The sequence below is a fragment of the Cetorhinus maximus genome, chromosome 24 (assembly GCF_964194155.1).
Source record: "Cetorhinus maximus chromosome 24, sCetMax3.hap1.1, whole genome shotgun sequence".
Lineage (NCBI taxonomy): Eukaryota > Metazoa > Chordata > Chondrichthyes > Lamniformes > Cetorhinidae > Cetorhinus > Cetorhinus maximus.
In genome coordinates this window covers 51,752,731-51,768,350 of record NC_135902.1, presented here as the reverse complement: position 1 = coordinate 51,768,350, position 15,620 = coordinate 51,752,731, and the positions used below count along the sequence as shown (strand labels likewise).

Sequence of the window (15,620 nt, the reverse complement as noted above, 5' to 3'; positions counted from 1 at the left end):
ATAACTGAAAAATTAAATATTCCAATTTCCAAATGTCCAAAAAAAAGTTTATTCCTAAAGTGTTACCAAGTGGAAATAGTTTACAAATAATTTGCAATGCTGAAAATCATCAATACAGATTTTAAAAAGAAGACATCCAACAACATTTTCAATTTGGATTATATCATTTTGAAATCCAAGATTCCAAAAGCATTAAAACATAGTAGAACTTCACAAATTTCTTTTCTTTCCCGCTCATTAAACATTGCTAAAATACAGAGCTCAATCCTTAAAGTACACTGACAATAAGAAATAAAAAAAATCTTATTAACACATTTGAAATCATGTTAATTTAGTTAGGAAATCTATTCAAATAAAGACATAAACATTCTGAAACCAATAAGTTCCTATACAGGGAAGGGCAAGTATGTAAGGGGTGCGTGAAAGGTAACTTTATGGAATGATAACAGCAAATCTAAAATGTGCCCTGGCTTGAAATGCCGGTTTTCAGGAATCAGTGGAATACCTATTCTTCTCCATAATTAACAATGAACTGACTAAACCACGTTATTTAGTGGGTCAGTATTACTCTTGTAATTGACATTCTCTCATTTTGCATTGAGGGGTTTCAGAGCCATCGTTCCAAACAGTTACTATTCACACATGTCCCCTTTGTATTAGGATAGAATGAACATTTATATTTACCACAGCAATCCCAGCAAAGTAGGCAGAAACATTTTCCACAAGCGCTGTTTATCTGAAAACCACCCCAACACACATGCATGCTTTCATGTCCATACAGTTAGAAGGATGCAGACTAGTATCATCCATCTTCAACAGGTCAAACAGAAAAATTTCTGTTTTTAATTTTTAAGTCCATTCAGCTACAAATTCAAATTTTACCAAGGATTATTGTTTGATTCAAGTGAGAGGATGTGTTGAATAAAGCATTGCAACATCTTGTACATGGTTTGTTGGCTCTTTGGTCCAAATGGCCTTTTCAGGTTACATGCGTTGTTGTACATAGAAATACATAGCAGTTACAACAGACATAGGCCATTTGGCCCAATCTGCCTGTGACAGTATTTACCCTTCATGTAAGCAAATAATACTAATCACATTTACTCACCCAATTCCCTTCATTTTTCCAAGCTAATTCTGACATAGTTTCTGCCATTGTGTCTGAATCTAATAGGGAATTCCATAGTCTTATAACTTTCTGGGCAAAGTAGTTCCTCTTTCTCTCTATTCTAAAGCTCTTATACTCAGTCTCATATCCATGCCCCCCCTATTCTAGTCCACTCAATGACTGGAAGAGGTCTGCTTCTATCTACCCTACCCTTTAATATATCTATGTAATATATCTATAGTCTATCCCAAGCTCTAACAATTTAAATTTCTATCAGACATGCTCCCAATCTGCATTGTTCTAATGCCTAAATTTTATATTACCATAATGTGAATTTTCTATTACAATGTTCAGAAATAAATGTTGCCTATACAGCACTGAGTACAATTAACTCAATAATAAGACAAGAGTTAAATAATGCAATCCACTAATTACAAATTACCATCCTCGGTCTCATTCTTAATATCATAAGCAACACAGCCTCGCAATGTAAATCCTAAATAAAATGAAACTCTTCTGCTCTCAGGTGGTATCGAACATTTGGGTCCACGATGGATAGGAACCTTACTTTCTCTGCAGTGCCCTCGGACATAAAGCTTGTTGCCTTCAGCCCACCCCTCAAAGCGTTTTGGCTCGTTTGGATTTACTTCCCATTGGTTATCTTCTCTAAGGTATGTGTTGTGGATAAACCTCCGAAAGCCACTTCCAGATCCTAAGAAAAAATGAGGGTGAGTAGGTTTTTTCTTAGCCAGGACATCCTTTATTTTGGCTTTGTACAAGTCATTCATGGTGTTTAATGCATCGATTAAACACCTATCGTTTTCCTCTGCTGAGTCATTGTCATCTTCAGCTTCAGCTTCTGGCCAGTACAATAGCATCTGTATGAAGTATGGGATAGCGGACTGTCCTGGATTACACATTAAACACAGATGGTGGCTAAGCTTACAAAATTCCTTTTTCAACATCTTAGCTACAGAAGAGCCATCAGGATTGATGGCTAAAGCGATCTGTGATAAAATGTAGTTTTGTAGATCATTTTTGTCAGAAAATCCTTGTGCATTAGTGCACAACTGTATTATTTTGATTAGATCTTTAGAAGCCAATGAAAACATTTTTGTGAATCTTCCACCACCCAGGTAATAAATTTTGTGACATTTTAATGTAGGCATCAGATGGTTCATGTTTTCCTGTCTCACTATCTGGTCTCTGGAATCATTGAAGAAACAGAAGAAATATGAGAATTGTTTTTCACTTTTGCTTAATTTCTCATAAGATTTCTCCTCAGTGCGTTTGTCAGGTTGAAAGTAGGCCATGTGTTCATAAATTGATTCCATTGCTTTGCAAATGTTGTTGTGTAATCCTTTTAATCTTCCATGAAACTTGGCCCATGCAGTGTCTATTTGTTCTGGGATCCAATCTGTCAGTAAATATTTCACCAGGTTTATGTGGCAGCCATTCTCGCATTTGAATATGTCAAGTAAAGGCATACATTGCACAACATGACATGCAACCTCTACTTCACTGAAATAGCCAGCATTATTCCAGTCAGTCTCTGACTTGGATGCTTCCTGGGAACTCTGGAAAGCAACAATTGCCTTTAGTGCCAGCTCTATTGTTTTTCCAAATCTCTGTGGAGAAGATTGTTGTTTGTTTTGTTCTTCCAAACTGAAGAACCATTTCTTATATATTTGACCTTCAGTGTGTAAAATGTAAGAATTGGATGGTTGTAGTGAGTGAGCTTTTTTTACCCATGTCTCAGCTTTTTCAAACTTTTCCTTGTGGCACAAGAATCGAGCAAATTGCTGAGCTACAAAAGCGTCTTTAGCAAAACGTGCACAAGCTTTTTCCAGAACATCTTCAGCTATAATTGCTTTCTCTTTTTCACATATATGCGCAATAAGGGAAGAAAAAGGAAGTTTGACTTGATCTGCATTGTCTTTTCTTTTAAGAAACAGTTGCCTAATGAATTTCCCTATTTGTGTAGTGGATTGGTAATTGAAAAATTCATTTCTCTCGAGAAGGTGGGTAACGGTCTGACTTTGAGGGACCTTCATCTGATTTAGTATTTGTTCTGCAACTTTACGATGTATTATTCTGATACACAGGAGTTCTGTTGCAGGTTCATACAAACGAGAGAGCAAACAGCCTGATGTTTGCCTTAATATGCTCTCAAAAGTAAGGTGCTGTAGGTCTTCACTTTGAATACGCTGATTTATGAATGCCTCACACTGAGATCCTGTAATGTATGAATCTTCTACATAATGATTTAGCAATGCAATGCATCCAATTAGATCAAGAATACCAGATGTCTGATCTATACTTTCCAGCAGTTCCTTCACAGATTTTTGAAGATAGTTTAGATCATATTCTTTGGCCATTAGAACAAATGTAAGGATAGAGTTTTCTTTGTACTTACTTTGCTTCTTAAGATCATTCAGTTTCTCATTGAACAATGTTTTTTCCCTGCCTGATAACTTATAAATAACATGCACAATGTCAGATGCATTGGCAAATGTAGACCTCTTGCAATGCAGTAAAATGAAGTTTGGCTTTGAAGGGCAATCAGCAACTGCTCGTCCCAGATGGATTTTCAATTCCTCAATGTATTCCTCATCACAATCTTCAACAAGCAGAAGCACTGGCAAATTCTTGCCATTCTCTTCATTGTTCTGTAACTTTTTTGCCTTATCACAGATAGATTTTACAGGTTGTGATGTGTTGACAGTTGCACATGTAAGTCTTTTCCTGAAGTCCCAAAGGATGTGATGAGCCACAGTACTCCCTCCACTGCCAGGTTGGTGACTTATTGTTAAAGTGATTACCGATTCCTTTGAATCTGCTGTTTCTAACACTTGATTCAGATGGTTATTCACTCTTTCATATGCATCTCTTTTTATAATTTTCCCACAATGTCCATTCTCAGCAAGCCAGAAATTCATCCAGCTGACTTTACCACCTTTGTAAAAATGCATTTCCTTGTCTCTGATTTCCGTCTGCCACTCTTCATCACTTGCATCAACATTTATACAGCTGCACTCATCTGATCTCAGTACTTCAATACAAGGTAGCAGATCTTCATACTTTGTGCCATCACACAGCAATTGCTTGACACTTAGTCCTGAAGATTGTATGGTCTGAATCATGCTGTCTAAATGGCTAAGCTTTGTTCCTACAATACTCAGGTTGTTAAGAGTCTCTCTATTACATGTTTTCTGAAAAAGATTTGCCCAGCTATTGTAATTTTCTCTGTTTTCCGCAATGCATTTTATGTTATTTCTGCCATTCATTCCAGCATAGAATTCATGAAATGCCTGTGCTAGTAGCTGATTTGCTGGTGACAGCAAAAGAAAGAGTACCTCAAAAGTCCCTAGGGGAAGGATTGTATTGCAGATTTGCGATATCATCTTTACCAGATGCTCCCTTCTGGTTTCCATCCATGTTTTTGAATCATAAGGTTTTTGCCCACCACTGTCGTTTTGCCCATTGCAAAATATCCAGCTAGTTTGATGAAATGAACCCTTCATTAGATAATCAGCCAATGAATTACTTTCAGTGATGCAATCTTCTAAGAAATAAGGACTAGCTTTAGGGTATAGACTACATAAACCTTGCACCTTAGAATTGGGGTCAAAATCTAAAACACAGAAAAATTTCATTCCTAGCAAAAATCTGAGATTCTCTAAGTCTTCCTTTTTGCAACTGTCAGTGACTAGAATGTACTTCATTTCATTATTCATGTGTTCCTTTATACTGGTGAACAGTTCAGATAGTTTCCTGTACACATCATCATTGGAAAGCTCATCATTGCGCTCTGCTCTTTCTCTTTCAAAATCTCTCTCACGAACATACTCGGGCATTTCTACAATTTTAGCTACACAAATTGAAGCAGCTCCTTCTCTTTTGTAGATTGAGGGACGCCTTTTGGACATTTGGAGGTTAGGAAGTCTCACTAAATAAAAAGTCTCTTTCACCACTGATAATGTTGGAACAATGTCAACTTCAATCACAAAACTCTGCTCTCCAGTATCATCACCAATCACTTCAACAAACCTTGGTGGACGAATTGAACATTCAGCATCGGCTTGATACTTTTCTAAAAAGCACTTTATGACATACTTGTCTCGTGCCTCAACAAAAAGTTCTTTCTTGTGGACAGGAACACCCACTATCTCACCATGTGCATATTCTCGACCATCCTCAACTCCAAAATGAATTGTCCCATTGGTTCTACAGTTCATACATGCAGCTGCAAATTTAGCAACCTCTTTTGCAAATTTTATTTTCTGCTCAAACTCATCTCTCCTTGCAGCAAGCTGAAAAGATTTAAACTCATGACATGGAATAATTAAATTTTTCCCACCCGTTTCTGGTGGGAGTACATTGCCTCTTACATATTTAAATTCTGCATCTTCTTTGTCAAAAGGATGGGGGTTGCACTGAATGTAAGCTCTCGGTTTCTCCTCCAGGACAGTAGAAGCTGTTTCTGCCCCATTCAAATGAGCTACTTCATCTGGGCGTTTCTCTGAGAAATAAAATGCTGTATTAATGTCTGAAAAATCAAATGAACAAACTGCTCAATGAAAGTAAGTTTGCACTGTTAATTTAACAGTTGCAAAATAAAATCACTTTTACCCGGTAATTGTAATGCTGAATCTGACCTTTCAGTTTCTTCATTATTTGAAATATTACAAGAAAAATTTACATTACTTTAGCACCCTTGAAGATAATAAAAGATAATAAAATAAAGATAATCAAAGCTCTTCAAAGGAGCATTATTAAATAAAATATGACACTGAAACACTTAAGGAAATATTAGGTCAGATGACCAATGACTTAGTTAAACAGGTGGATTTTAAGGAGTGTCTTTTTTTTATTCTTTCATGGGATGAGGGCATTGCTGGCTAGGCGAGCATTTATTGCCCATCCCTAATTGCCCTTGAGAAGGTGGTGGTGAGCCGCCTTCTTGAACCATTGCAGGCCATGTGGTGTAGGTACACACACACTGCTGTTTGGGAGGGAGTTCCAGGTTATGGAGACAGCGACAGTGAAGGAACGGTGATATAGTTCCAAGTCAGGATAGTGTGTAATTTGGAGGGGAACTTGCAGGTGTTATTGTTCTCATGCATCTGCTGTCCTTGTCCTTCTAGGTGGTAGAGTTCAGGTTTGGAAGGTGCAAGCAAAGGGGCCTTGGTGAGTTCTGCAGTTCATTTTGTAGATGGTACACACTGCTGCCACTACGTGTCAGTGGTGGAGAGTGGATGTTGCAGGTGGTGAATGGGGTGCCAATCAATCAGGTTGCTTTGTCCTGATAGTGTCAAACTTCTTGAGTGTTGTTGGAACTGCACTCATTCAGGCACATGGAGAGTATTCCATCACATTTGTGATGATATGTGTATATTTTTATATCTCTTTGTTTACGCATATTGTCTGTATAGGTCAGGATAAGCTGTGTCTGTGTGTGTCCAGGGTTAATCAAAGGTAAGGTTGTTGGAATCAGATTGCCTGTGATATCTAAGGGATGAAAGGTTGAAGTTGTTATTATCTTGCATTTTGTAATGAGGCCTTATGGCGGTTGTTAACTTACAAGGAAACAGAGTAGATCTGAAATTAGCATTTGGGGGATGAGATTTGAAATTGCTTTGTAGCTGTTCAATTCAAAGAAATCTCAAAAGTACTAAAGAACATTTGCATTTTACAGGAGATTTGTGAGTAAATAGGGGCAGGCGTTTTAAATTTTATTGACCCGAAATAGAGGTAAAATAGGAACAGGAAAGGTTTTGATATTTGGGAGCATGAGTTTTCAAAGAGACATTTAAAGATAATACAGAACTAAGATGAAAGGAGTGAAAAGTTATTTATGAAAACAGGGTTTCAGCTGTAGTGGTTGTTGTGGGGGTGGTCCCACTGAAAGCCAACTCTGGTGTTTTGGAGTGTGCTGAAAGGCTGTGAAAATCTTTAAATTAAAGAAAACAACTGTGGTAATTATGGCTTTATTTAATGTGTAATATAACTTTAAGAATAATGCTTGTTAAGGAGGGTCACATGATCTTTAGAACCCAATAGGAGAGTAGCACAGGCTATCTATACTCAGTAGTTAGTAGTGTAGAGATAGAGTTTGAAGTGAAAGTACACATATAGTTGCTGTTGAGTACCTTTGTAAATAAACTAAAAGTTTCCACCTAAGAAGTGCCTGCTGATCAGCCCTATCAATAATACCAACTCGGCCACAACTCACAACAAACTGGCACTGAGGATAAAACAAGGGTAACAGAAGAAATCAAGTGAAACAAAATCGGCACTGTACGTCGCCCAGTAATTGTAAGTAGAAGCTCCATTAAGAATTTAAGAAGTAATTCCCTCTCAATCCCTTCCGCAATCCAGAAGAATTGATCCTTTTGATCCAGCCACAGACGATTGGTTTCATTACATTGAATGCCTCATGTTCTTTTTTCAAGTGAATGAGATTATGGGGGAAGAGAAGAGGTGAGCGATCCTCTTAAGTACATGTGGGAATAAAACCTATGGCTTGATTCAAAGGTTGACGGCACCCAGTGCCCCAGATTCAAAACATTTTGATGAATTGGTGGACCTTGTGAAGGGTCATTACGAATCAAAACCCTCAGTAACAATGCAAAGGTTCAAGTTTAACTTGAGAAGTAGAGTCCCAGGGGATACAGTTGCAAGTTATGTGGCAAGTTTGAAGCTGTTAATGAAACATTGTGAATTTGGTACATCTCTAAACAACATGCTCAGGGGTCATTTAGTGTGCTGTGTGAATGAAGACATGATTCAGAAGAGGTTATTGTCCAAAGCAAATTTGGATTTCAAGAAGGTGCTAGAGATAGCACTGGCCATGGAAAGCGCAGTAAGAGATTCAAAAGACATACAAGGCATGCAAAATGGTGCTGTCCTCCACATCGGGCAGGAAACCTCAGCCAAAAAGGGCGCAAAAATGCCTTGAAGTGGGAAACAGCCCCGACGAGCTGGAAAAAAATTTTAAATGACTTAGCAGCGAAAACAAAGAATAATTTCAATAGAGGTGGAACAAGCAGTCTTTTAACAATTGGCAGTTTAAAAAAATTGAATGTTATTATTGTCACAGAAGTGGACATATAGTGAGGCAGTGCAAGGAAAAATTTAGGCAGGCTTTTAAAGAAAAGAAAAAACACAGTGAGATGTATGATGTAGAAGAGCCTGAAACAACAAATTCAGATATTTACTCATTGTTTAATCTGAAAGTTGGAAAGTCAGAACCAATATTTGTAACAGTGAAAGTAATTGGCAGACCTGTTAGAGTGGAAGCGGACACAGAAGCTTCCACTACAGTAATTGGGGAACATACCTTCAGATATCTGAATAACGGGGAACATCAATTAAATTTAGAAGAAACGACTGACCAATTAAAAACATACATGGGTGAAGATATTCAAGTCAAGAGGCATAAGTAGAGTAACTGTCCATTGTGGAAGCCAATCAGTAAAGCTGCCAGTGTTGGTATTGAGAGGCAGACGACCAAGACTCCTAGGGTAAAACTGGCTGAGGGGAATCAACCTTGATTGGCCACTGAGATTCCAAAAGGAAGCTGAAGCGTTCCTGTTTTGGAAAAGGAATGTGTAAGGATTCAACAACCTGAAGAAACGTAGGCTGTCTTAAGCCAAAACCTGGAAGAACAGCAGAAGAAACTCAAAGAGGCCCTGCTTGATGACAGAGTTTGAGATAAGGTAAGCAGCCTTCGAAAGGAAAAAGAAAACCTGCTGAAAGAGCTTCACACAATAGAAGATTCCCTCAGTTTGTACTGTACCTCTGGAAGTTTGTACCTCTGGATAAGTACAAAGAGAAACAGAAAGAATTCAGCACTTCTCTGAATAAACTGAAGGATGAGTTGACAGAGAAGACACAACAATGCTCAATTTTCCAGGAGGCAGCAACAAATACAAAAAAGAGATGGAAGAGCAGAAGAATCAGCTGCGTGAAGCCAAAGAGGCTTTGGAGGCAAATTTTCTAAGATGATGAAATTTTGGAAGACTCAACCATTGAGCTCACTCAAATCGCGCTTGCATCTGAAAATAGTCTGGCCAATATTGAAGTCAAAAAGAAGGCCAAGATTAAAGTCAGTGCTAGAAAGAATAAGGCACATAGAAGGAAGACACAGAAACACAAATAAGACGTTAGTCCTGGCAGCATACGAGTACACTTTTGTATACAGGCCTGGCAATCAAATCGCAAACACTGATGCACTGAGTCGTTTGCCTTTACAAGGAAATGATGAGCACGTCGCGTTCCACAAGAACTTGGTTTATTGTTAAATTTCGTAGATTCCTCGCCGGTATGTGCTCGAAAGATCAGAGACTGGACAAGTTGGGACCCAATCCTATCTCTAGTACGAGAACAAGTGCTACATGGTTGGTCACAAGAGTCTGTATCTGATGAAATGAAGCTGTACTCCAACAAAAGACATGAAATAACCAGCCAGGATGGCATCTTATTGTGGGGAGCACGAGTGATAGTACCTCCAAAGGGAAGGGAGCCACTTTTAATTGAACTACACAGTGCACATCCAGCAATATACCAAATGAAAACCATAGCAAACAGGCTACCTGTGGTGGCCTGGGATGGATGGTGAATTAGAGAGTTTAGTGAAGAATTGGTGCAATGTCAGCAACTGCAAAAGTTACATTCAACAGCTCCGTTACACCCTTGGGAGTGGCCAGGAAGACTATGGGTGCAATTACACATTGACTATGTGGGAACTTTCATGGAAACAATGTTTCTGCCCATTGTCAATGCCCACTCAAAATGGATGGACATATATGAGGTGAAGTCATCAACGCCTTCTGCTACAATTGAGAAGCTACATCAAAGTTTTGCCATTAACAGACAACCAGAAGTAGTCATTTTTGATAATGGCATGGCATTTACAAGTGCTGAGTTTCAATGGTTTATCAGTCTCAACAGTATCACGTATGTAAAAACTTTACCACACCACCCTTCCTCAAATGGACCGGCCGAAAGGGCAGTTCAAACATTCAAGGCAGGCATGAAGAAGCTAACTGGAGATTCCGTAGGAACCAAGCTGGCACACTTTCTTTTCCATTACAGGACCACCACACAACAACAGGCATCACACCTGCGGCGTTATTGATGAAACGCCGTCTCAGGATGAGATTGAGCTTAATAATGCCATATAGAGGGGAAAGTGGAAAGGAGTCGGAAAAGCCAGAAAACTAGACATGACTGGCATACTCATGAGAGGAAATTTACTGTGGGAGAGATGGTATATGTGAAGAACTTTGGAGAAAGTCCAAAGTGTTTACCGGGTGAAATAGGTGTAGTGACTGAACCTCTATCTTACCACGTGGAGGTGGAAGGCCAAGTCATACCGAGACATGTGGATCATCTAAGGAAGAGAGAAACAAATCACCAAGAATTGATTTCACCAGTGATCATGACCAGGCCAGCATTTCCTGTTGACAGTACTCAACCCAATACAGACATGTCTGATGTTCCTGTAAGAGCTGAGGATACAGAACTTCAGGTGCCCACTGACGCACCTGATGTTCAGGCAACTCCTGAAAAGGAGGTACCTGACAAAGAATCTGAAGTTGTAAAGCTGAGATGTTCCACACGCATAAGGAAACCACCTGAAAGACTGAACTTGTAAATTACTTACCAGTGTAAATATTTTGTTGTCTTGAGAAATTTGTACTTGTAAATATAAAATGTATATCTGAGTAAAGGGGGAGGGATGTGGTAATTATAATTTTATTTAGTGTGTAATATATCCTTTAAGAATACTGCCTGTTAAGGAGGATCACATGATCTTTAGTACCCAATAGGAGAGTAGCGTGGGCTACCTCTCTGGTTAGTAGTGTAGAGATAGAGGTTGAAGTTAAAGCACATATGTAGTTGCTGCTGAGTATCTTTGTAGATAAACTAGAAGTTTCCACCTAAGAAGTGTCTGCTGATCAACTCTTCAATAGTACCGACGCGGCCACACTCACAACAAACAATTGTTTTGGGCCCGGAGAATATTTGTCCTGAGAAACATTTGTCCTGAGAAACAGTTTTATTTAAATCTTCCTTTGGAGAACCCATGTCAGCATGGATTAGGTCTGGGAAGTCGTGGATTGTACTTCTGCTTAAAGTGAAAGCAATTTCTCGGTTTGGGTAATATTTCCTGGATTTTCTGGTTAAGAATCTATAAGGGCTGTTGCCAAAAAGATAGTTTTATTGTGTACCTTTGATAAAACATTTTGGGGGTTATTTTGTAAGGTTTTTTTCTAACTGTGTATTTTTTATCTTGAGTATTTAAATTTTATTTTGTTTTTCCTTTTCTTTTAATAACTATTTTAATTCTTCAAATTTTAAAAGTTATCACTGGAGCCCTGTGCTTTTGTGTTCAGTAGCTTTCACTCCTTGATTCTACAATACAGAAAAAAAACTTACGATCAGCTGAATCAAACTGAGATCTGGCTTGCTCAGCATTAATATCAGCTGCAGTCATAATACATCCCTGACCGTGCCTTGTAGATGGTGGACAGGGTTTGGGGAGTCAGGAGGTGAGTTACTCGCTGCAGAATTCCCAGCCTCTGACCTGCTCTTGAAGCTATAATATTTATATGGCTAGTCCAGTTCAGTTTCTGGTCAATGGTAACCCCCAGGATGTTGATAGCGGGGAATTCAGCAATTGTAATGCCATTGAATGTCAATGGAAGATGGTTAGATTCTCTCTTATTAGAGATGGTCATTTCCTGACACTGATGTGACACAAATGTTATTTGCCACTTATCAGCCCAAGCCTGGATATTGTCCAGGTCTTGCTGCATTTGGACTTAAACTGCTTTAGTATCTGAGGAGTCACGAATGGTACTGAACGTTGTGCAATTATCCACAAACATCCCCACTTCTGACCTTACGATGGAAGTAAGGTCATTGACGAAGCAGCTGAAAGTGTTTGAGCATAGCACACTATCCTGAGGAATTCCTGCGGTGATGCCATGGGACTGAGATGATTGGCCGCCAACAACCACAACCATCTTCCTTTAGGCTAGGTATGACTCCAGAGAGCAGAGAGTTTTCCCCCTGATTCCCATTGACTCCAGTTTTGCCAGGGCTCCTTGATGCCACACTGGGTCAAATGCTGCCTTGATGTCAAGGGCAGTCACTCTCACCTCATCTCTTGATGAGGCTGTTGAGGTCAGGAGCTAAGTAGCCCTGGCAGAACCTAAATTAAGGGTCAGTGAGCAGGTTATTGCTGAGTAAGTGCCATTTGATAACACTGTTGACGACACCTTCCATCACTTTGCTGGTCTTTGAGAGTAGACTGATGGGGCAATAAATTAGCCAGGTTGGATTTGTCCTGCTTTTTGTGGGCAGGACATCCCTGGGCAATTTTCCACATTGCCGGGTAGATGCTAATGTTGTAGCTGTACTGGAACAGCTTGGCTAGGGGCACAGCAAATTCTGGAGTACAAGTCTTCAGTACTATTGCCAGAATGTTGTCAGGGCCCATAGCCTTTGCAGTATCCAGTCCCTTCAGCTGTTTCTTAATATCACGTGGAATTAATCGAATTGGCTGAAGACTGGCATCTGTGAAGCTGGGGACCTCAGGAGGAGGCTGAGATGGATCATCCACTCGGCACTTCTGGCTAAAGATGCAAATGCTTCAGCCTTATCTTTTGCACTGACGTGCTCAGCTTCCCCGTCATTGAGGATGGGGATATTTGTGGAGCCTCCTCCTGCAGTGAGTTGTTTAATTGTCCTCCACCATTCACGACTGGATGTGGCAGGACTGCAGAGCTTAGAACTGATCCGTTGGCTGTGGGATCACTCAGCTCTGTCTTTCGCATGCTGCTTCAGCTGTTTGTCATACAAGTGTTGTAGCTTCACAAAGTTGACTCATTTTTAGGTATACCTGGTGTTGCTCCTGGCATGCCCTCTTGCACTCTTCATTGAACTAGGGTTGATCCCCTGGCTTGATTATAATGGTAGAATGGGGGATATGCCGGGCCATGAGGTTACAGATTGTGTTCAAGTACAATTCTGCTGCTGCTGATGGCCCACAGCACCTCATGGTTGTCCAGTTTTGAATTGCTAGATCTGTTTGAAATCTATTCCATTTAGCACGGTGGTCGTGCCACACAACACCTCTTTTCCCCTTAAAGGAGGAAAGCAATGTAGAGAGGTGGAGAGGTTGATGGGGGTTGGGAATTTCAGGGCTTGAGGCTTTGGCAACTGAAAGCATGGCCACCAGTGGCGGAGCAATTAAAACCATCAGTGCTAAAGAGGCCAAAATTAAATGACTGCAGATATCTCGGAGGATTGTGGGGCTGGAGGAGATTGTAGACATAGGGAGGGATGAGGCCATGGGAAAATTTGAAAATAAGGACAAGAAACTTAAAATCAAGATGTTGTTTGACTGGGAGCCATTGTAGGTCAGTGGGCACAAGGGTAATAGGTAAATGGGATTTGGTGCGAGTTAAGACTAAGGGAGCAGAATTTTAGGTAACCTCACATTTACAGTGGAACATGGAAAACCAGCCAGGTGTGCATTAGATTAGTCAAATCTAGAGGTAACAAAGGCATGAATAAGGGTTTCAGGAGATAAGCTGAAACCAGGCGAAGCCAGTTTGGAGAGACCAAACGTAAACTGGGCGACCGCTTTGCAGAACACCTGCGGTCTGTCCGCAAGAAAGACCCAAACCTCCCTGTCACTTGCCATTTTAACACTCCACCCTGTTCTCTTGCCCACATGTCTGTCCTTGGCTTGCTGCATTGTTCCAGTGAATACCAACGCAAACTGGAGGAACAGCACCTCATCTTCCGACTAGGCACTTTACAGCCTTCCGGACTGAATATTGAATTCAACAACTTTAGATCTTGAACTCCCTCCCCCCATCCCCACCCCCTTTCTGTTTCTTCCCCCTCCCTTTTGATTTTTCCAATAATTTATATAGATTTTTCTTTTCCCACCTATTTCCATTATTTTTAAATCTATAACTGTAATGCCCTGTCAGTCTTTCCACCCCACCCCCACTAGAGCTGTACCTTGATTGTCCTGCCATCCATTCTTAATTAGCACATTCTCTTAGATAATATCACCACCTTTAACACGTCTTTGTTCCTTTGTCTGTGACATCTTTTGATTATCTGCTCCTATCACTGCTTGCTTGTCCCTACAACCACCCCCAACACCCCCCCACCCCCACCCCCACCCCCCCCCCAGCCCACAACTTCTCTCCACCCACCTTAAACCAGCTTATATTTCACCTCTCTCCTAACTTTACTCAGTTCTGCTGAAGGGTCATGAGGACTCGAAACGTCAACTCTTTTCTTCTCCGCCGATGCTGCCAGACCTGCTGAGTTTTTCCAGGTAATTCTGTTTTTGTTTTGGATTTCCAGCATCCGCAGTAGCTTTTAGCTTTTTGTTTTTATCTCCAAAAATCTGAATGTTGTATGAGGAACTTCAAAAATGTCATATAATCAAGTACTTTAGTTTTAGAAAGAAAACTGCACTACTTACAGTGTTCAGTAAACATTGGTGTTAACTGGTAAACTGTGTGACTGAAAAGGCTGAGGTAGCTCAACACCTCAGGTCAAATCTCCTTGATGTTTACTATCAGAAAAATCAACCCTTTAACACGCTTTCAAAGCAACGACATTTTCTATCACTTTAAGTTTTCTGTATAATCCATTTTGCGATCAATTATATCCTTCCTCCCCTCCAGCCTGTTGAACTTAGAGAATGTTCTATACATACTTCTACATCAAAAATTGTGCTTACATTACTGAGGCTAAGAACTTTAACAAGTGTACTTACCCATTCCTGTTTTTTCAGTGACCCAGCAAATATGGTTTCAGCAATAGATCCTGATTTGAAAAATCAAACAGAAAAATATTAGTGTGGAACTACCCAATTGACATAACTGACCTCTCTGTATTTCTACTAACTGTACAAAAATACATTTTCTTTGGAAGCCAGTGCTCATTTACGTTTTGTTCACAAACTGCAATATAGAAAGAAAAGAACAAAATAACTCGTGTAGTGTCATTCACAGCCTCAGGACTTCCAAATGTGCTTTACAGCCAATGAAGTACTTTTGAAGTACTGTGCTATAAGAAACATGGTGGTCAATTTGCACACAGCAAGCTCCTGCAAACAGCAATATGATAAATGAGAAGATCAACTGCAGGTTGAGAAATAAATGTTAGCCAGAACACTGGCTCAGTTAGCTTGCTCTTCTTTGAATAAGATCACCTCAGAAGAAATATGGGATCTGTGAATCCTAAACCAAATCTTACAATGGTGTCAGAAGTGGGATTCACAGCAGTAATCGGAATCATAAACTTAGATTGTGAGAAGCAACAATCTTTGTTAAATGCATTGTGAGTATTGTTGACAGTGGTAGGAAACATTAGAAAAGTTTTGATTAAGTAAAACCAGAAGTATAATGGCATTGGTATTTCATAGGGAACAGTTGAAAGACAGTTTGGCAGAGAAAGCAGGCACATG

The 15,620-nt window shown here is 39.9% G+C and overlaps 1 protein-coding gene across 1 annotated transcript; it reads right to left on the bottom strand.

Annotated features, from left to right (window-relative positions):
* Positions 1-25: 25 nt before the first annotated feature.
* On the bottom strand, positions 26-14,995 carry LOC144667602 (sterile alpha motif domain-containing protein 9-like). Its single transcript, XM_078529045.1, has 2 exons — positions 14,928-14,995; positions 26-5,630 (listed from the first exon to the last, which is right to left on the bottom strand). The coding sequence occupies exons 1-2, from the start codon at positions 14,929-14,931 to the stop codon at positions 1,540-1,542; spliced, it is 4,095 nt and encodes a 1,364-aa protein (XP_078385171.1). The 5' UTR covers positions 14,932-14,995; the 3' UTR covers positions 26-1,539.
* Between the last annotated feature and the right edge of the window lie 625 nt (positions 14,996-15,620).